At 36.2% G+C, this 21,323-nt stretch overlaps 1 protein-coding gene across 4 annotated transcripts in view; it reads left to right on the forward strand.

Moving 5' to 3' along the window:
• The first annotated feature begins 455 nt into the window (after window positions 1-455).
• PDCD4 (programmed cell death 4) overlaps window positions 456-21,323 on the forward strand; it is a 28,360-nt gene continuing 7,492 nt past the window's right edge. The window contains exons 1-10 of one of the 4 annotated variants that reach the window (XM_078346488.1): window positions 456-551; window positions 1,678-1,702; window positions 4,261-4,300; window positions 4,452-4,556; window positions 9,770-10,072; window positions 11,844-11,938; window positions 14,185-14,298; window positions 16,531-16,752; window positions 18,355-18,452; window positions 19,672-19,786. In XM_078346488.1, coding sequence (XP_078202614.1) covers window positions 4,514-4,556; window positions 9,770-10,072; window positions 11,844-11,938; window positions 14,185-14,298; window positions 16,531-16,752; window positions 18,355-18,452; window positions 19,672-19,786 — 990 coding nt within the window. In that variant the 5' untranslated portion in view covers window positions 456-551; window positions 1,678-1,702; window positions 4,261-4,300; window positions 4,452-4,513. The remainder of the gene's footprint in view (window positions 552-1,677; window positions 1,703-4,260; window positions 4,301-4,451; window positions 4,557-9,769; window positions 10,073-11,843; window positions 11,939-14,184; window positions 14,299-16,530; window positions 16,753-18,354; window positions 18,453-19,671; window positions 19,787-21,323) is intronic. The other 3 variants (XM_078346489.1, XM_009010272.4, XM_078346487.1) reach the window with 3 other exon arrangements.

A 21,323-nucleotide genomic window follows, 5' to 3' on the forward strand; every position in this document is an offset into this window, starting at 1 on the left:
GCCAGAGGGAGAAGGAATCCGACAGGCTGAACACTTGGGAGTGTCTAGAAATGGAGGCAGGGACCGTCAGGAAGCTGAAAATCTTTGCTTCAGCTGAGTTTGCAGCACGCCGTGCGAGGAGAATGGGTGCGCTGGGTCTGGGGAGCTTCTTTGTCCCCATTCCCCAGCACTGCCCGTGGGCCGACGCTCCCATCCCGCCACGCCTCCCAACGTACCCTCACCCGGGCTTCCCGCTCAGCTCCCGCTCCAGCCAGTCCCAGGAACCACAAGCGCATGCGCCCTCCCGCGCCCCTCCCCAACTTTCCACGTTTCATTCCTCTCCCTTTTCCTCCCCAGCTCCGGCTCCGCCGCTACGATTGGCCAACCGGCCACCGGGCCTCCGCCAATAAGCGCAGCCTTCTCGCCCCCGTGTTACTGGGTAGAAGAAAACAAAAACAAACAGAGCGAGAGGGGCCAGAGACTCTCCGAGGTGCAGAGGCGGCGGAGGCAGAGGAGCGGGATCGGGGCCGGCAGACCGGGGACCTGGGCGAGCAGCGGCGGGGGCCCGAGGGGTCAGTACCAGTGGGCGCGGCTCGCACGCTCGGGAAGATTGCTCCCTTTCCCTCATTCCCCCTCGGGGCAGCCGCACGATGGGAGGGGGCATGGGGGCCGCGGCCCTGTCAGGTCCTGGCCTGCGAGGCTGGGGTCCGGCTGCCTCCTCATAGCCCCACAGGTCCAGCCGCGCCCGCCCCAACGCTCCGGGACGCCGGCCCGGTTCCCTCCATCTGGGCCCAGCCCGGAGCGTGGCGACGCGGGCCCGCCCCCTCCCGGAGTCCTCTCCCCACTGAGAGGGGCGCGCGCCGGCGAGGGCCCCCCCCCAACCCTCCTCCCCCTCTGGCGGAGGTTGAATTCGGGGGTCAGGATTGGAAGGCGTGTTTCCGGTGAGACTGAAATCCTGTGAGGAAGGTTCGCATCCTCACCGCGCCCTCCTGAGAATCCCCTGAAGATGCATCCCCATGCCCGGCGTGCCCCGGAGACCCGGTCCCGGCCCAGCAGTTTCTGGGGGCCAGCCAGGGCTGGGGACTTCGGGGGTCCGGGCCTGAGCCCTCTGCAAGGGAGCGGGCTCGGCCGCTGCGGGGAAGGGCCACGCGCTCGCCTCGCCGGGGGGCTAGGAGGCGTACACGTGCCCGCCTCCCCTGCCCTGTGCGAACTTCGCCGCTCCAGCCCTCCGGCAAAGGGTCTCTTTTTTTTAGTTTAGGTAAAATAAAATCTCCCGGAGAAAACAAAGCCGGGAAGGGAGCCCCCTTTCTGTGAAACGCGTGCCATCTGCTGCATTTGTCAGTTTGGTGCTGTAACGTACATGGAGTTTTGCAAGAGCTTTAAAACTGTCTGCAGACGTCGATTTAGCCCACCTCCCCCTTGCTCTTGTGAGAACTTGCTACGTAGCCAGCAACTGTGTAGTGTCTACAAATGATAAAAACGATCAGAAATGCTGCTAGGTGTCGGGGAAAAGAGGGTTTCTCCTATTTTTTAACTTGCATTTTTACTGTTAATTTTTATAATTTTGATATTCTTTTTTTTCTGCCCCCCACCCACAATTTTGATATTCTTAACGTGGCTGTTTTTTTGGGAAACCACCAAGTGCTTTTTAAACAAGTAGTTATTGGTATTTATGTCCTTAATATTCCTTCATTACAGGTTTATTGAATACCTTAATAACTCAGTAAGTGCCTTTGAATTCTAATTGATTGGCTTTTTCCGTGATACTAATGTGAAAGGAAAAATAATTGTTAGGACTAAAAAAATAAATGCCACTTGAATATTTTCTGTAGTGCTCGTTTTTGCATTATTGTGGTACAAAGCTTTTAGCTGATTTTAAGCTGCTAATTAGCTGGCTGTAGCCGAAGAATGAATATAAGTAATTGTAGTTAATAAATGACTCCCCAAAATGCCAGAGCAATTTCTGAGGTATATTTCGGGAAATACATACAAATATACATACATACATATATATATATGTATATATACACATATACATGTATATATACACATATACACACACACATTTGCGGGGGAGTGGAGGGTCTTTTAGGGAAATGTCTTGGGAATTGAATAACACACTGGAGAAAAGAACAGTGTTTAATGTCAGCCTTCGTTTTCTTCTAACTTGTATGTATAGTTTTCTCATTGAAAATTCGTTTTTATAGGATGGTATGAAGGAAATAGGGTTTGGATTTTTTGCCATGTATTTTCCTGTTTGGGCCAATTGTGTTAACGGTTAAATTGGAAAAAAAAAGTCCTACTAGTTTTAAAGAGAGTAAAAACGTGGAACGTGTCTTATCTTTATCTGAACTCTTAAAATGTGTGTTGGCTGCTTTCAAATATGACTTGAGTTATCGATCGGGTTATCATTGCCTAAAAACACAGGACTTTTTTTTTTTTATTAAGATAACTTTATTAGGTAAGAGATGATACTCATTTCCTGACAGTTTTCTTTGTCTGATGGAATGCCTTCTGTATGATAGTTTAAAATAATTATTTTAAGTGTTTGGAAAACAGTATTTTAAAAAGTTTGATTTAACAGCAGAAGTCTGTTTTAATAAGCTTCTTTAAGAATCTTCCTATGGGATATTAAAATCTTGGATTGAACTTGTGCAGACAGTACTGGATTTGGAAGGTCTAGATTCTCATCCTGGCTCAAACTAAGCAGCTGTTTGTCCTTGGACATATTACCTACCCTCTCTGAATCTGTTTAGTTGTGTGTAAAGTGGAATACCTACCTGAAGATTGTTCTGTAAGGTACTAAATAATACATGTAAAATTCTTTTTGAATTGCAAGGGGCTTTTTAAACATCAGTTATATTCATTTCACTTATTAGGTTCTGCAGAAAATATTCTCTCAAAGGTTATACTTTCATCAAGAATGAAAAAGACTATAATAGAACTCTAAAAAACTCAAACACATCATATGACATTATTCCTTTCCTATAGGTAATTCATGCATGGAATTGAAACAGAATGTAGCCTTTTCAGCCATCAAGGATGCTAAATGTTTAAATCTGCAAACCATTTTTGTTCATGTATCTATATGAATCTCCATATACATATTTTTAAGATTTCTTTTCAAATCTAAAGTTGGTGAGAGTTATATTGAAAAGTGATTATAAAGAATCACATATATGAATATAATCTAGACAGAATTAGAGAATGGTCTCACCGTTTTCTTAAGTTCCCAAGCAATATGATAGCATGTTAGTCTGAGGATTATGCCATAGTAAGAAGCTTATAATTTTAATCTAAGGTCCATTTGTTTTTGTTTCAAAAAATAATACCCTTTTCTGAAGAAAAGGTCTATGAACTTAGGTTAACAAATAATAGTTTATAATGAGGAATTTAAAAGTCAGTTTCACCTTTGAGTCCCAGGAGGCTTCGCATGTATTGTTATCCTAAAATGACATCTAACAGTAGATTATGTTATATGGAAAAAAAAATGTGCTTTTCTGTAATTAATTTATTAGGCCTTTTCACTAATTTGTGCATTTTATATCTCTGAAGAGAACACTGTTAGCAACATGATTATAAATGAATCAGGAAGGACTTAATATATCACCTATGTGACTTAAACATACGCTTAAGTACTCTAAACCACTATTTAAAAAATACTTCTAGAGAGACTCTGACATCTTAATTTGCTTACACGTTCTAGTAATATATTTTTTGAATACTTTTGATATTTCTTTAATATAATATTATTGGATCTGTATCACTAAGTGAATTGTCTGAAAGGTAACTGATTTCATCAAACCTTTCAGAATTAATAATTTTTAGGCCATTTTGAAACTGAGGCCTGAAATACTGAGATGCTTATGTCATTGTACTTACTTCTTTCTGAGATGATCAGATTTAAAAAAAATGGATTTCTCATATAAATGATATTATCAGAAAAGCTGATTTTACAAGTTTCTCTCGATCTCAAAGTCTTATTCTAGTAATTAGAAACCTAGGTAATGAGTGGCAAATATATCTATCTGCCTTTCAGATGTGCCGTAATGTGAAAAATAACACAGTCATGTCTAAAACTGTATTTTTCTTTATTTTGGAGTAGTTCTCATAATTCATTCGTAGGGAACTATCCAGTATCCAGTATTTATATTCCTATATGTGTATATCAGATTAATTTTGAGGCTTGGTATTCCGAAAAGATTTGGATGTGTGTGTGTATTTCTTTAACCTGAAGTAAACATATATAGAAAACATCTGGGATTTTTTTTTTTGACTTAGATAAATTTATCAAGAAGATTGGAACCAAATGTTAATTAGGGTAAGTTGTCTTTCAAAGTAAAGTGAACTCTTATTTAATGAAATTAAGTTTTTTTTTTTTTACAATGTGCTTAAATAAGTTTAATTCAGCCAAATCACATTAGTTTAAAGGATGTTAAAGCTTTCTTTTATTCTTTTTTAAAAAAAAACAGATTCAGAAGGAAGATTTCCATTTGGTAATTTGTTTAATCAGTGCAAACGAAATTAAGGAAAAATGGATGTAGAAAATGAGCAGATACTGAATGTAAACCCTGCAGGTAAGTAAAAATATCCTTTTCTTCTTTTTTTTTCCTTTGTTTTGAGGCAGGATCTTGCTCTGTCACTCAGGCTGGAGTGCAGTGGTGTGATGGTGTGATCATGGCTCAATGCAGTTTTGACTTTCCTGGGCTTAAGGGATTTTCCCCCACCTCAGCCTCCTCAGTAGCTGGGACAAAAGGCCTGTGCCATCACCCCAGGCTAATTTTTTATTTTTTGTAGAGATAGGATTTCACTATGTTGCCCAGGCTGAATATCTTGAACCTTGATTATGTTGTGAGGAAGCTTCAGGCCATTCCATATTTTGTAAAAACATGATAGAAAAACTATCTTTACTTTAAATACTGTTTTATTCATGCTATGAGAAAACAGGCTGTGTTATTTTTAAAGTCAAGTTTGCGATTCTTTTCATGGAAATTCATTACATGTCCTCTTTTTCTGCCTATCCTTTCACATTCCATACATTCCTATTCTCCACTGTTTATAATAAAGCATACAGTACAGAATGGAGAAGAATAGTGAGCCTACTTATTTTCACATAGGCTAGTTAGTGATATCTGTAATATACACTTACTGGTATCTTTAATATCTTTCCTTTTTTTTTTAAGATGGGGTTTCACCATTATGGCCAGGCTGGTCTTGAACTCCTGACCTCAGGTGATCCACCAACCTCGGCCTCCCAAAGTGCTAGGATTACAGGCGTGAGCCACCGCGCCCTGCCTATCTTTCCTAATGAATAATTTTTATATTCTAAATTACCTATGATATTTTCCCTAATTCTCCTTGGTGCTTCAGTAGCATGTTGTTATCGTAAAAATGAAAATTTTGTGGAATAGATGACCAGATGCGAGTAACACGAGACAACTTAAAATGTCTTTATAGTTTTCGGAATAAGCTCCCCAGAAAGTTAATTAGAATTATGCAATATCTGAATAGTAAGAATAGTTCATATTGGTATATTTTAGATAATTCTTTGCTTTATAATTTTATTAATATTGAAAGCTCTTTATTTTCTATCATTTTATTTCATGACTAAATACTACATCTTTATTTCTTTAATGACTTAACTCACTATTGTTTACAATGTGTATTGTTTTCTTTGATCTGAACAAACACATTGAAGCTTCTTCATCATTATTTAGAAATCTTTTTAAAGTATGCTAAAAAATTAAAAAATTTTTTATGTAATTAATGATCATTTCTGTGCTGCTATGTACAATAGCTATGTGAGTATTCCTTAGGGTTATAAATGGGTAATATGTACCTACTTAATTGAGATGGAGATGGTAATACAGTTTAAGAATATATTTTACATATAAGTAATTGCTGCTTTTCTGCACTGTTCAGTATGGTAACCACTAGCTACATGTAGTTGTTATTACTCCTGAGCTCAAGTGATCCTCTCTCCTCAGCCTCCTCAGTAGGTGGATTACAGGCGTGTGTACCACTGCACTTAGCCACATGTTGAGTACTTGAAATGTGGCTACTCTGAGTTGAGGTGAAGGTCAACAACCTCAATAATTTTTTATATTGTTTGGATGTTGAGATGATATTATGGGATTATATTAGATTAAATAAGATATTTGAATTAATTTCACCTGTTCTTACTTTTTTTTTTTTTTGGAGACAGAGTTTCACTTTTGTTACCCAGGCTGGAGTGCAATGGTGTGATCTTGGCTCACCGCAGCCTCTGCCTCCTGGGTTCAGGCAATTCTCCTGCCTCAGCCTCCTGAGTAGCTGGGACTACAGGCGTGCGCCACCATGCCCAGCTCATTTTTGTATTTTCAGTAGAGATGGGGTTTCGCCATGTTAACCAGGATGGTCTGGATCTCTTGACCTCGTGATCCACCCGCCTTGGCCTCCCAAAGTGCTGGGATTATAGGCGTGAGCCACCGCGCCCCGCCCTGTTTTTACTTTTTAATGTGGCTACTGGAAAATTTGAAATTTCCTATGTGGCTTGCATTCTAGTTCTGTTAGAAGTAGAAGCATAGCTTTAAGATGTATACTTTTTGATTCCTATCTACAGTAAGACCTAGTTCTAACCCTGTTCTCAGTGCTTTCTGTCCAGCACTGCCTTAAAACACTTATTCTTCAATATGTGGATAGGCTAAGACCAACTCTCTTTTGAGTAAATTCTTTCTATAGGAAATAGTCCAAGTCACACTCTTTTTTACTTTGAGGAGGTAGGTTATTTATTCTGACCTTCAGTTTCCTCATGTGTAAAAGTGGGATATAAATACCCTCTGTATAGATTTGCAGTTAGGATTTGTGTGTTAAATCTGTGAAGCACATATGAGGTATGTAATACACGAAAATGGTGGTAATCTTGTTATTCTAATTATGCCACTCATTGGACACCAGTAATTGAAAATGTGATTTTCTGGTGCTGTGGTCATATACAATTGGAGTGGTTACTATTGGGATGTCAGAATTCAGAAAGAGGGAATTAGTACACAGTAGAAAACTATTTTGAAGTCACATTCTGTATTTAGGTTATCATTTTAATTTTGGTTTTCTTAAAGTCAGCTCAATAGTGGTTATGGAACTCCAGCACTTAGGTGAATATGAATAACAAAATATAAAAAAGCAATTAATATAAACATGGGTTAAAAATTACAAGGTCAAATATATAAATTATACTGAGAGAGAATGTTTACTGCTGCAGAGACACAAACATATTTGAAAGGATGTTAAAATGGTTTAAGAAAAGAAAACTCAATTATGGGAAATAGATATATTTAAATTGAATACTCCAAGGGACAGTTTAAGACCGTTTATTATAGTTCTGAGTCCTGTATCTTCTGGACCAGTTTTGCGGTTCACCTTAGTAGTACAATGATGAAAGCACTATGTTACAGGTAGATGTTTAATTTTTTTCTCAACCATTCACTCTTAAAAGAAAATGTCATCTAATTTATCTGATACTGGTCTTTCTGTCTCCTTCCACTTAATCATTTTTTGTTTATCTTTGTTTACATTCAATCCCTTGTTCATCTCTGTCTCTTTAGCTGTCAACACTGCTGTATTCTAATTTTTAACTTTCTGTAGTTATATGGGATTAAAAATGTGAGTTTGAAACCTAGCCATAATTGTTTCTAGATATGTAACTTCTCTGTGAAAAACCTTCCTTCTGTAAAATGAGAATAAACAGTTTTTTTATAGAGTTTTTTGAGGCTTATAGACCACAGATGTAAAGTGCTTAGCATAGAACCTGGTATCTAATAGGTACCAGGTAGTATGGAACCTGGCATGTAATAGATGACAGTAGTAATGGTAGTGATGAACCAGTACTACTACTACTGCCACCACTAAGTTTGTAATTACTACTGATGGTTATGATGATGCTTCAAACACACCATCCTAACACCAGTTTCTTACCAGTTTGAAAACTTTTAAGACATTGTTTCACTTCTCTTTAATCGTAGATACATTCTGCTTAAAATTTTTAAGTTAGCTTGTGACTGAATTACTGAAACATTTTCTTAGCAGGTCTCCCACTTTATACTTTCTCTTTTTGTAATATATTCTGTATTCTTCTGCCAAATGAATCCCTCCCATCTCATCCCTATGATATCTAACCTAAGGTCTGACAATTTGAGCATGGGAGTGGTTAGCAGTGATTCTGGTGAGGCAAGATCATAAAGGACCTTAAGTTACAAGGTAAAGTGTTTACATTTTTTGTGACATAATGGGGAATACTTTTAAAGGATTTTCAGTGAGGGCATACTTGAGAAAATCAGTCTCCATTTAGGATAGTGGAGTCAGGGAGACTACTTATGAAACTAGTGAAATAATTTGTCTCTGATGATGTTGTTAAAAACAAAACATTCCTAACTTCCTAAGTATGTCAAGAATTTTGTGAAGACTTTAAACACATGCATGCTTTTTATGGGTTGCTGAAAATTTTTGATTTCAACCTATCTTAAAACATGTTAAAGTCCATGCACGTAGACCTGACATGTTTTCATAATCTATAGGCATATAGAAAATGATTTGAGTGATTCAGCTCTAATTTGAGTTAACCATAATGAACAAAACTCGGGCCCAGTGGTAGCTAATTCAGTAGCCTTTCTGACTTAAAGAGCTTTCAGGGCAAAGCCAAGTGCCTCCACTTGATCTCCATGGAATTTGAGTATGAAGGACACTGCTAGGTGATGGGGATACAAAGAAGAACACACAGTCTAGTTGTGGTTTCTCCTTTGAAGCGTAAGACTTAGTTGGAAGAAAAAGACTGCTTTATAAAAAGAAATAAAGTGATTTCCATGATGTGTTGAATGAATAGTAGGTGAGCAATTACTGTTACTGTAGCTAGAGTTGAAGGGGAAGTTTTAATGGAGGGAGTAAGACTTGGGCTATTATCCTAAAGGATTTTAATAACTGGAAAGAACAATGAGGGTGACATTCTAAGTAGGGGAAGCACTGAGAACTCCAGTATATTGATTTCTTTAAGAAGAATCAATTTTATATAGGCTGGAAGATTTTCTGGATGGTAGCTAATACGAGAAAAGTTAAGGGAGATGAATTAGGACTTCGAGATGATGGCTTTTCTTGAAAGCAAAATTTATCTTGAAGGCAGTAAAGCATCAGCAGTTCAGCTCCACGATTGTACGCGATTAAGTATTTGCTAAATGCCATTCATTCTCTTATGGATTACTGATATAAGTGTATACCTGGTTATGGATGTTTGGCAAATCATTGAAACATTCTCAGCCTTAGTTTCCTTATCTGTATCAATGTTATAATAATTAACTGCCAGACTTTTGCATAAATAAATGATGGAGTGTCCAGCACAGTGCCTGATAAGTAATAGTAGGCATTCTATAAATATTAGTTCATCTGTCTTCTCAAGATGCTTTGTCTTTTTTTTTAATGTCTCCAATTGCTTAACTCTCAGCTCACAAAAGTCAAAGGGTTTTATATTTGATATTGCTGTTAGCAGAGATTTTATGATCTAAACGTGAAATAACATGCTTCTTTCAGTAAACTTTGTTAAAATTCACTACCTTGGTTTACTTTTCTTGATAATGTGAAAAGTAATCTTATTTAGTTGTTGTTTATTAGATTGAAGTAGATGAAATTCCCAATATGTGACTGTCATTTACCTACAAAATTGATAATGTCATGTGATTCAACCTAATCTAACTTACCACTAGATCTGTAAAACCGTAGATACTTAAAATACTTAGAATTTTCTTTCTTCATTTTTCTGTTTAAGATCCTGATAATTTAAGTGACTCTCTCTTTTCTGGTGATGAAGAAAATACTGGGACTGAGGAAATTAAGAATGAAATAAATGGAAATTGGATTTCAGCATCCTCCATTAATGAAGCTAGAATTAATGCTAAGGCAAAAAGGCGGCTAAGGAAAAACTCATCCCGGGACTCTGGCAGAGGTGATTCGGTCAGCGACAATGGGAGTGACGCCCTTAGAAGTGGAGTAACTGTGCCCACTAGTCCAAAGGGAAGGTTGCTGGATAGGCGATCCAGATCTGGGAAAGGAAGGGGACTACCAAAGAAAGGTTGGTATATATCATGTCCAACAAATGGAAAATAAACAAGTGGAAAAAAAAATTGTCTGGTTCTTGTACTACAATTTCCTTGTTCTAGGAATGAGAGAAATTTAAACAGTAATAATATATAATAATATAAGGCTTTATAGTTTGTATATATTTTTGCTTAGTGATACTGTGAGGACCATCTCACTTTTTCTTTAGGTTGATCTTTTTTCTTGTTTGAATAGGTTTAATTTTCTTGAGCAGAATGTTACAGTTTATTTCCAGCAAAATATACACTGATGTTTTTCACTGTTAGGAGTTTTGCTTATGTTCTCTAAGTTTGAAAGGAGTCAGAAATCCATCATACTTATTATTTAATATAATTTGTCCATTACTGCTAATAACAAATATAAATTTGATTGATAATGTCTAGATCTAAATTGTAATATTTTCCTAGATCTGGTTCTGAGTTCTCTTTATTTTGGGTTCTGTAATGGATTGGTCTGTTTCACTGCTGTATCTTTACTACCTGAAATAGTGACTAGCACATGGTAGACAAATATTTTTTGAATAAGAGTTCTGTCTAATGATTTCATCAGTTTCTGAATGGCAGGAACTTCGATTTATAGCCTAGGTCTCTTGTAAAATGTTTTTGTGACCTTTCAAAAATTATTTTTGTTGAATGGCTCTGCAATCATTATTTATGTAAAAATGAAACCTAGTTATCAGATTCTGTTTTGATCTGATGGCAAGGTACAAAATAGAAACCTCTAAAAACAGAAATGTTGGTGACACTGTAAAAGTTCTAAAAAATAATGTAGTGTATTGGTCCTTAAAACATTTCAGTAAGTTGATGTAGAAAAGCAACTTTGACATTTTGGGAGGCTGAGGCGAGTGGATCACGAGGTCAAGAGATCGAGACCATCCTGGTGAACATGGTGAAACCCCGTCTCTACTAAAAATACAAAAATGAGCTGGGCATGGTGGCGCGCCTGTAGTCCCAGCTACTCGGGAGGCTGAGGCAGGAGAATTGCCTGAACCCAGGAGGCGGAGGTTTTGGTGAGCCGAGATCGCGCCATTGCACTCCAGCCTGGGTAACAAGAGCGAAACTCCGTCTCAAAAAAAAAAGAAAAGCAACTTTGAAAGTTGGAATTGTTAAGCTTCTTCTGTTGGTTGTTTTGTATTTAGAAAATAGAGTTTTCAGGACTGTTAATACTTAAAAAGCAATCAGAATTCTTTTCTATATTTGTAACATATTGCTAGTTGTAAAGTATAGTTTAATATGTACTTTTATATTTAAAGATTACTGTATTTGACTTTAAAATATTTGATGGTGGTTACTGTCCTTTGTTACTAAATAATTTTTCCCTGGTTGAGTTTTCTGTGCTATGCTTTACTGGCCCAGCATGTTTCTTTTTGTCTTGTTCCTAAGAAATGTCAAATAAAATTTAGAGCTCAGCTGCAATACCATCTCCTTTGAGGTCCTCAATATAGCTATTTTTTTAATCTTTATTTGGATTTGCTTTTATTTTAAAGCATCTACTTTTTTGTTTTTAACTTTATAAGCTATTTCATCTTATTGTTTTTTGGAAGTACTACTGAAAAAGTGGTCTGAACAAAAAGGAAACCACTGGGGGAAAAACTGGGGAAAAAAACTAACAGACATTAAATACAGTTTTTTAGCTGTTATTTAACAGCTGATGTTATAAACATCAGAATATTTAGGATTATTTTATATTTCAACAAAAATTGATGAACTTTGTGTTTTTTCTTTCTCAACTCTAAACTTTCTCAGGTGGTGCAGGAGGCAAAGGTGTCTGGGGTACACCTGGACAGGTGTATGATGTGGAGGAGGTAGATGTGAAAGATCCTAACTACGATGATGACCAGGTATCAGTGCTTTGCTTTTTTGTAATATTTAAAATGTTTCTAAAGTTTTTTGACTTCATGTTTGTAGTTATATAGATATATGTTTTGAATTAGGAAACCAAGTAAACTGACAGTGATACATGCATAATTTTCACTTGGTTTCTGAAGTGAGTCAAAAATACCTCTTTACAAATTCATTTAGGATTATTTAGTTGGCCATTTTTCAATAAATTCTGTTAATATAGTTTGTTTCTATAGTAATGGTAATTGAGAATATCTTTTGAATATTATGAGTTACAGCTATTAGGTTCCTTTTAAATATTACTGTTTAGAATGGTAAGTATATAATAAATTTTGTTTTGGGGACATGTGCATCTTTCTTTTAGGGATAATGCTGAAAATGTAAATTTTTAATAGATCGAGTAGTAAATTTTTAATTTTTTTAATGGAAAAAAATTTAAAGTAGAACAGTATAATCTGCTTGGACTCTTCTCTTAGCTTTACAGACTTAAATAATTATAAACTCATAGGCAATCTTGTTTCATTCCATTTACTTTTCACCTTCTGTTGGCCCCTCTCCCCACCCTATTTTGGATTATTTTGAAGCAAATCCCAAATGTTATGATTATGTTTTTTTGAAAACTGTGTCTTTGCATAAGGTAAGAAAGACACAGTGATGGAAATTTTAGACAGAAAAATGTCAAGAGTATATGTTAGGTTGTTTTTATTATGTGTTGTATGTATGTATTTAATCATTTTAACTAATAGTTGGACACGGAAATATTTCTAAGAGGATATGAAACCAGTGGGATTGAAGAACTGTAGAATCTTTGCTAAAAATGTGTTAATCTTTCAAATATATGTTTTTAGGGTGGAGCCAGTTACAAGTTGCAAATATAGCAGTCCCCCCTTATCCATGGTTTCATTTTCCGCAATTTCAGTTACCCATGGTCCACTGTAGTTTGAAAATATTAAATGGAAAATTTCAGAAGTAATTCTTAAGTTTAAAATTGCATGTCATTCTTTTGAGTAGTGTGATGAGATCTCCCGCTGCCCAGCTTCATCCACTCCATTCTGCTCAGGATGTGAGCCATTCCGTTGTCCAGCATGTATCCACAGTGTATACACTACTCACACATTCGTCATATGGTAGCTGTCTAGATTATCAGTATTGGGTTTGATACTATCTGTGGTTTAAGGCATCCTCTGGAGGCGGGGTTTGGAACATACACCCCGTAGAAAGGAGGGGAGACTACATTTCAGAGCTTTGTTTGTAGGGAGAGAAGAATGATTTGATGATGGATGTTAATCTTCTTTTTGAAATTTCAAATGAACAGTGCTTTTTTCCTTAGAGAGTTTTGTGTCACTACAGCATTGATCTTTGTGTTATACTTTTTATTATGACAATGCTAATCGTGAAGGCTTTGGTTCTTGTTTCATTTCTATATATTGGCTTAATTGTATTCTGATTTTTTAAAAGAGCATTGACCTATACATTCTATTATTTTTTTTTTTTTAGAGGTGATCTAGCTTTGTTGTCCAGGCTGAAGTACAGTAGTGAATTATAGCTCACTGCAGCCTCGTACTCTTGGACTTAAGAGACCTTTCTGCCTCAGCCTCCTGAGTAGCTACAACTACAGGTGCAGGCTACCATGCTTGGATAATTAAAAAAAAAATTTTTTTTTTTTTTGAGATGAAGTTTTTCGCTCTTGTTACCCAGGCTGGAGTGCAATGGTGCGACCTCGGCTCACCACAACCTTCACCTCCTGGGTTCAGGCAATTCTCCTGCCTCAACCTCCTGAGTAGCTGGGATTACAGGCACACACCACCGTGCCCAGCTAATTTTTTGCATTTTTAGTAGAGACGGGGTTTCACCATGTTGACCAGGATGGTCTCGATCTCTTGTCCTCGTGATCCACCCGCCTCGGTCTGCCAAAGTGCTGGGATTATAGGCTTGAGCCACCGTGCCCGGCCATTTAAAAAATTTTTTTGTAGAGACAGGGTCTTGCTATTTTACGCAGGCTAGCATTGAATTCCTTGCCTCAAGTGATCCTTCTGTCTTTGCCTCCCAAAGTGTTAGGATTATAAGCATGAGTCTCCGTGCCTGGCCTGGATTCTATTTTTATATAAGTGATCAGTGTATGTAGCATGTCTTTATCTTGTGCTAAGTGGGGATTATTAACTACTTGGAAAATAAAATCACATAACGATTTCAGTTTATTTGCATCTTATTTTTTTATAACTCTTACTCCCTTTTCCTCTAACAGGAGAACTGTGTTTATGAAACTGTAGTTTTGCCTTTGGATGAAAGGGCATTTGAGAAGACTTTAACACCAATCATACAGGAATATTTTGAGCATGGAGATACTAATGAAGTTGCGGTAGGTTTAAAGTTGCAAGTGTAATTTATTTAATATAGGAGAGAAAACATCTTTCATAAGCAAAATACATCTAGAATGATCTTGGTTCACTGAATAAATTTAAGCATTTTCTTTTGCATAAATGAATTTCTAGGAAATGGAATAAAATCTCATTGCATATATTTGGGATATGATGAGAACTATGTGCTGTTTTCTTCTCTGAAAAATGACACAGACAACACAATATTTTTATAATTTGTATAATGATAATTTGTAATTTATATGAATTTATAAAATCTGTTTTTATAATTTATAAGATATAATTTTAGCAGTTTGAGGGCACTTGTAAGAGCCCCCTGAAACCTCTTCAGGGACCTCAGTTAAGAATGCCTGACACAGTTTCTTTTTTTTTGACATTTATTTCAAATGTGTTCAGAAGTAGGATAAAATCTCTTTGTACTTTGTTCAAAAACCCCTAGTACAAATAATAAAGATTTGAAAAAGAATATACAGAAACCATAAGAATAATTATGAGTTGTTCATAAAGTAAATCTAGAATAAAATAAAACCATTGGTCTAGTTAGGATTATTGATTAAAGTAATACAATTGTAACTCTTTAGAAGACTTCGAACATTTATATTCTAAAATTTAGACTGAACTTTATTGATTTGTCTGATACTGTGAGGTCTGGTATCTTTGGAATTGTAGGATTTTAATATAAGACAAATATTTGTTCAGTACATATCATCTGCAGGAATTTGTAATAGGTGATTCTTGCCTTTTGAAGCCCAGTCAAGTGAAAGAAATGATATATAAACAGATTATTAAAGTATGTGAAACATTCTGTAATAGAGGAAAAATTTTACTGAGTCCTATGAGGGCAGGGACTGTTGAAATCTTGTTATCTATATAGCATAAGACCAATCGTATACTACATATGTATTACTGCGTAGTGCTAGCCAGTAGTGTTTGGAAAGCATAAAATACAGAGGAATAGTAGAGATGATTCTCAGCTGTCTGAAGGATGGTGAGGAGTTTGCCAGTTAAGATATTTTTCCAGGAAAGAGGAGTATCATGTTTGAGGGTAATGGATTAGTTGTTAAAGTGCAGTTAAGGAAGATGAAATGCAGTGAGTGGGAAGAGATTACTAATAAGGACGCCAGTTAGGTGGCTGTGAAAATAGTTCTGGCACTCTCTTAGTAGTATATGATGATTTAAGGATTCTAAGAAAACTTTGATTAAAGAGGAGGACACTATTAACTGAATTAGAATTGAGCTTCTAGAGTCAGACTGCCTGTATTCCACATTCAGTTTGGCTACTCCAGCTGTGTGCCCTCAGCTACTAACTATTCTGTACTTTTGAGTATGATAGGTCTGATCATTTAATACTCAAAGGGTTATTCAAGTATTAAGATAAATAAGGTGGCCATTATATTGCCTGATACATTAGTATTAGCTGCAGCTATTGTATTTCTAAAAGGAAATTTTAAATTTACCCTAGAATTTTAAATCAATAATCCCATTTAAAAACAGTTAAGATCTTATTTTAAATTTGATACAGAAGTGTAAAGTGAATTTTTATTTCAAGAGAAGGCTTTGAAGTAGAATATAAATAGCTTATGATAATGTAAAATAATTTGTCCACAAATTCTTATAACACAATATTTCTAAAAATAATAGATTGTAAGGCAGAAGGTTAGTTAACTCCTAATGATGTTTCTGTGACAGACTACATATACACTGGTGGTCTCATATAATCTTTTTACTGTATCTTTTCTGTGTTAACATAGGTAACCATTGTGTTACAGTTGTCTACAGTATTCAGTATAGTAACATACTGTACAGGTTTGTAGCCCAGGAGCAATAAGTTATACCATATAGCCTACATGTAGGATATGCCATTTAGGTTTGTGTAACTATACTCTATAATGATTGCACATTGATGAAATCACCTAAATGATGAATTTCTCAGAATATATCCATGTCATTAAGTGACCCATGACAGTTTTTAAATGTATTTCACATTTTTAAATTTAGCGACGTTAAGGCATTTACAAGTGGATCAATGTCTAATTTATGCACAGGGAAAAGTGTATTTATCCCTTCTCCTAAAGTATGACTGTATCTTTTGATTATTTCCAAAGAGGGACAGATACATAGATAAAAGCTTGATTTTTCAACAATAAAAGTTTATTGAACTGTAGGTGGTGATATACTTTTAAAATGTTTTTAAATTATTTTTTTTTGAATAGGAAATGTTAAGAGATTTAAATCTTGGTGAAATGAAAAGTGGAGTACCGGTGTTGGCAGTGTCCTTAGCATTGGAGGGGAAGGCTAGTCATAGAGAGATGACATCTAAGCTTCTTTCTGACCTTTGTGGGACAGTAATGAGCACAAGTGATGTGGAAAAATCATTTGATAAATTGTTGAAAGATCTACCTGAATTAGCACTGGATACTCCTAGAGCACCGCAGGTTTGTATGATTCTTCTTTTTGTTCATTCCCTCCCACTACTACACTGCTAATGAGAGAAGCAATACATGCTCCTAGGAAATTGTGGTAGATGGAAGGGGATGGCCCACATTTCCTAGTTCTTTAGGTTTTTAAACCTGGTCTTCATCATGCTATACATTTAATGTTATGGCCTACTTTTTCCCCATGATCTATGTAGTTTTTAGGTCATTTTTATTTTTGCTATATGTATATATATAGTGTTTATTATATGTGGTGGTTTTATTAGCTAAGATTTTTTAAAATGTAGTTATGATTGAATGCTTCACTAATGTTTTTTATAAAAAGGCATAAATAAGACTCTTCCCTTTTGTAGCTTTGAAAACGTGAAATTGTTGCTATTGTCAAAGTTTTTAATCAAAGTAAAATCACTTAAACGTTAATTTAGAAATAGAATATAGGCAAGTCAGTTCCTAAATACTATTTCTGTTATGACAGACAGTAGTCTGTAGGAGGTATAGAGTGGTGATCCTAATGCAGACATTTTTTCCTCTTTATACCAATACACATGCTTTCAGAAAATGATTATATAAGTTTATATTCATTATAGAATTTTTGAAAAAGAAAGCCAGAAAGAAGAAAGGCCAGCAAAAACTACTGCTGGTGTTAAGTTTTCCTTTCTATTGTCTGTGGGTATATATCAATGTATGGTTTTTAAAATTCCCTAATTTTTTTAGATTAAAAAAATGGAATCATACCATGTATGCTATTTTGTAAACTTGATTTTTCTCATACCATAAAATATGGTAAATATCGTTCCCTATGGCCACATAGTATACCATCTTATGTATGTACCATTTAACCATACCTTTATTTTTGGACACTGAATTCCAGTTTTTATAATAAATAATGCTGTGAATATACTTTAAACTATTTCTACACAACTTTTTTCCTCCACAAGATAAATTCTTTTGATTAGTTTTTGAGAGAACCTAGTCCTTTTTTTTTCCCTCGAGATGGGGTCTGCTTTGTCACCCAGGCTGGAGTGCAGTTGCACAATCTTGGCTCACTCCAACCTCTACCTCCCAGGTTCAAGCGATTCTCCTGCCTTAGCCTCCTGAGTAGCTGGGGTTACAGGCACATGCCACTGTGGCTGGCTAATTTTTGTACTTTTAGTAGAGACGGAGTTTTACCATGTTGGCCAGGCTGGTCTTGAATTCCTGACCTCAAGTGATTCACCCACCTCAGCCTCCCAAAGTCCTGGATTACAGGCATGAGCCACCACACCTGGCTCCATTTTTTTTTTAAGAAGAGAAGACTTCACTTGACCTTAAGTCATTTGTTTACCAAATAGTTTTTGATCATATACTGTATATTCAGGCAGTGTGTAAGGTGTTAGGGATTCAGTAGTGAGCAAAACAGATGTGTCCCCCATTAACTTGAAGATTAAAATGTGGGAGTGTATGCCAAGGATAACAGGTACTACCTAGGTTTAAAAAAAAAATTCCAGCATTTTTTAAGTATTGACTGGTAGTTCGGCCAGTCTTCATCATTTATGTATTTAGAAATTGTGTTCTATAAAAGGTATTTTAGATTTTTTTACAAGCTCTTTCTTTTTATTACAGTTAGTGGGCCAGTTTATTGCTAGAGCTGTTGGAGATGGAATTTTATGTAATACCTACATTGATAGTTACAAAGGAACTGTAGATTGTGTACAGGCTAGGTAAGTAAATTACTTTTCCTACTTAGAATTTCAAAATAAGGGAAAATTCTACAGGATCCTATTGAAATGACACTTGCATTAATCAGACACTCTATACATCTGTTTGTCACTTGTCTATATTCTCCACCGTTACAACAAAATGGAGAAACTGTTGGCATGATTTACCAGGAAGAAGACAGTACTATAATGCAAAAGTTTTGGAAATTAGCTAACTCATTAATTACCTTCATGTCAAGCCACTCTTCTTTGGGCCTCAGTTTCTTTATTTATAAAACAAAACCATTGGACAGATCTTCAAGTTCCCTTTTCAGGTTCTAACATTCCAAAGTAAGTAGTGTAATATTCTAATAAGATGGGCATTAACAGAAAGGCCTCATTTACAGTTTTGTATTTATCTACTGTAGAAATCTTAGTCAGAAAATGTCTTTTTCACTTGTGATTTAGTATAAATATGATATTTGGTATTTCTAAATGTGATATTTGGGAGTTACACTGTATGATTTTTCTTTTTTTTTTTTTTAGCATTAGATCCTTTTTTTTATTATTGTTATACTTTAAGTTCTGGGGTACATGTGCAGATCTTGCAGGATTGTTACATAGGTATACACATGCCATGATGGTTTGCTGCCTCCATGCCCCCATCACCTACATTAGGTATTTCTCCCAATGTTATCCCTTCCCAATCTCCCCACCCCCTGTTATCCCTCCCCTAGCCCCTCACCCCCCAACAGACCCTGGTGTGTGATGTTCACTACCCTGTGTCCATGTGTTCTCATTGTTCAACACCAACTTATGAGTGAGAAATGCACGCTGTATGATTTTTCTTAATTTCTTGGGGACTTGGACTTAGCCATGTCTTAGGTTTCCAACTTAATTTTCTAGGGCTACTTCAGATCATAGTGAAATGGTTTCCCTGGGTAGGAAGGCATGGAACTAGGTGAAAGTTAATTATATGTGAAGTGTTTCCTCTCAGTGTGTAGATCAAAAGACATAACTTTTGATTTTTCTTGAATGAGAAATGAAATAGAGCATGAGAATATTAACTTGACAATCAACTTTTTTTGCTCTGTTTTGTTTTGAAAAAGTGTTTTGAATTTTATTTTGCTTTTATGTTATGTGAAAGATTTTGGGCATATAGGATTTTGTCAGCTTTATCCATAATATGGTAAACTTTAGGTATGTCCAGCTATCAAAATTAAATTCTTTTCTTTCTCTGTAGAGCTGCTCTGGATAAGGCCACCGTCCTTCTGAGTATGTCTAAAGGTGGAAAGCGTAAAGATAATATGTGGGGCTCTGGAGGGGGGCAGCAATCTGTCAATCATCTTGTTAAAGAGGTAATAATTGAGTATTTTTCACTTAATTTATATGTATTCCTCTGAAAGAAATAAATTGTGACTACTAGCTGGTATTTTTATGGACAAAAATTAAGTTCGTTCTTACAGCTGCAATTCAAAAATGAAATAATTATTTTACATTTGGCTTTATAATCGCTTATAAATTATATGATTAAAAATGATATTGTTAAAAGGGTATTCATGAATAATTATAAGCAAGCTATCTGTGAACTTCAAAGGAATACCTAACATTTTTCTTATATTATTTAATAATTTTTAAATGATGTTGAAATGAGATTTTCTGTCTTAGCTATTCAATAAATATGCTCTTATATCAGCAATTTGAAACTAGATAGTCTTAAATCTTAAGTTAGGAATTATGAGCACTAGAGTAGATCAGTGTTAGATTTTTGTGAGGATGTTCACTACCTGTATGCATGTTTTGAAAGAAAAAGTAATTGATTGTAATCCCAGCACTTTGGGAGGCTGAGGCGGGTGGATTGCTTGAGGCCAGTAATTCAAGACCAACCTGGCCAACGTGGTGAAACCCATTTCTACTAAAAATACAAAATAATTAGCCGGCCATGGTGGCATGCACCATGTAATCCCAGCTACTCAGGAGGCTGAGGCACCAGAATCACGTGACCCCAGGAGGCAGAGGTTGCAGTGGGCTGAAATTGTGCCACAGCACTCCAGCCTGGGTGATAGAGGAAGATTCTCTCTTTCAAAAAACAAAAACAGGCCGGGCACGGTGGCTCAAGCCTGTAATCCCAGCACTTTGGGAGGTTGAGGTGGGTGGATCACGAGATCGAGATCATCCCGGTCAACATGGTGAAACCCCGTCTCTACTAAAAATACAAAAAATTAGCTGGGCATGGTGGGGCATGCCTGTAATCGCAGCTGCTCAGGAGGCTGAGGCAGGAGAATTGCCTGAACCCAGGAGGCGGAGGTTACGGTGAGCCAAGATCGCGCCATTGTACTCCACAGCCTGGGTAATGAGTGAAACTCTGTCTTAAAACAAAAACAAAAACAAAAAATGATTTATTGCATTAAAATGTCAGACCTATTACTTAGGGATTTTTTTTTTTCTGGCTGTAATGTGGTATTCTATAACAAGAAACCAAAAAACAAAACTTATCTGCAGATCTCTTTAAGGAAAGGCATGCAACTAGATTTATAGTTCATGTGGTTCTGATTTTTGAGTACAATCTTTTCGTGTAACTATAATTTTGATTTTTAGTCTTTTAATAAGGGTGTGTGTGTGTGTGTGTGTGTGTATCTAGCTTAAGTGTTAAGGACTTCAAAATGTAGTCAGAGCCCTGGCCATTTTGCTTTTATATATGTTAAAATAGATGAGTCATTGTTTGTAATGTCACGGTTACAGTAGCTGTTTTAAAAATAATTAAACAATTATTAGAAAAATTGAAGTATAAAAATAGTCAAGATGCCAGGGCAATTAGGCAGGAAAGATAAAAGGCATCCAAATTGGAAAGGAAGAGATAAAACTAGTTGTATTCCCAGATAACATGATCTATAT

The sequence above is a fragment of the Callithrix jacchus genome, chromosome 12 (genome assembly GCF_049354715.1).
Source record: "Callithrix jacchus isolate 240 chromosome 12, calJac240_pri, whole genome shotgun sequence".
In the NCBI taxonomy this organism is placed as follows: domain Eukaryota; kingdom Metazoa; phylum Chordata; class Mammalia; order Primates; family Cebidae; genus Callithrix; species Callithrix jacchus.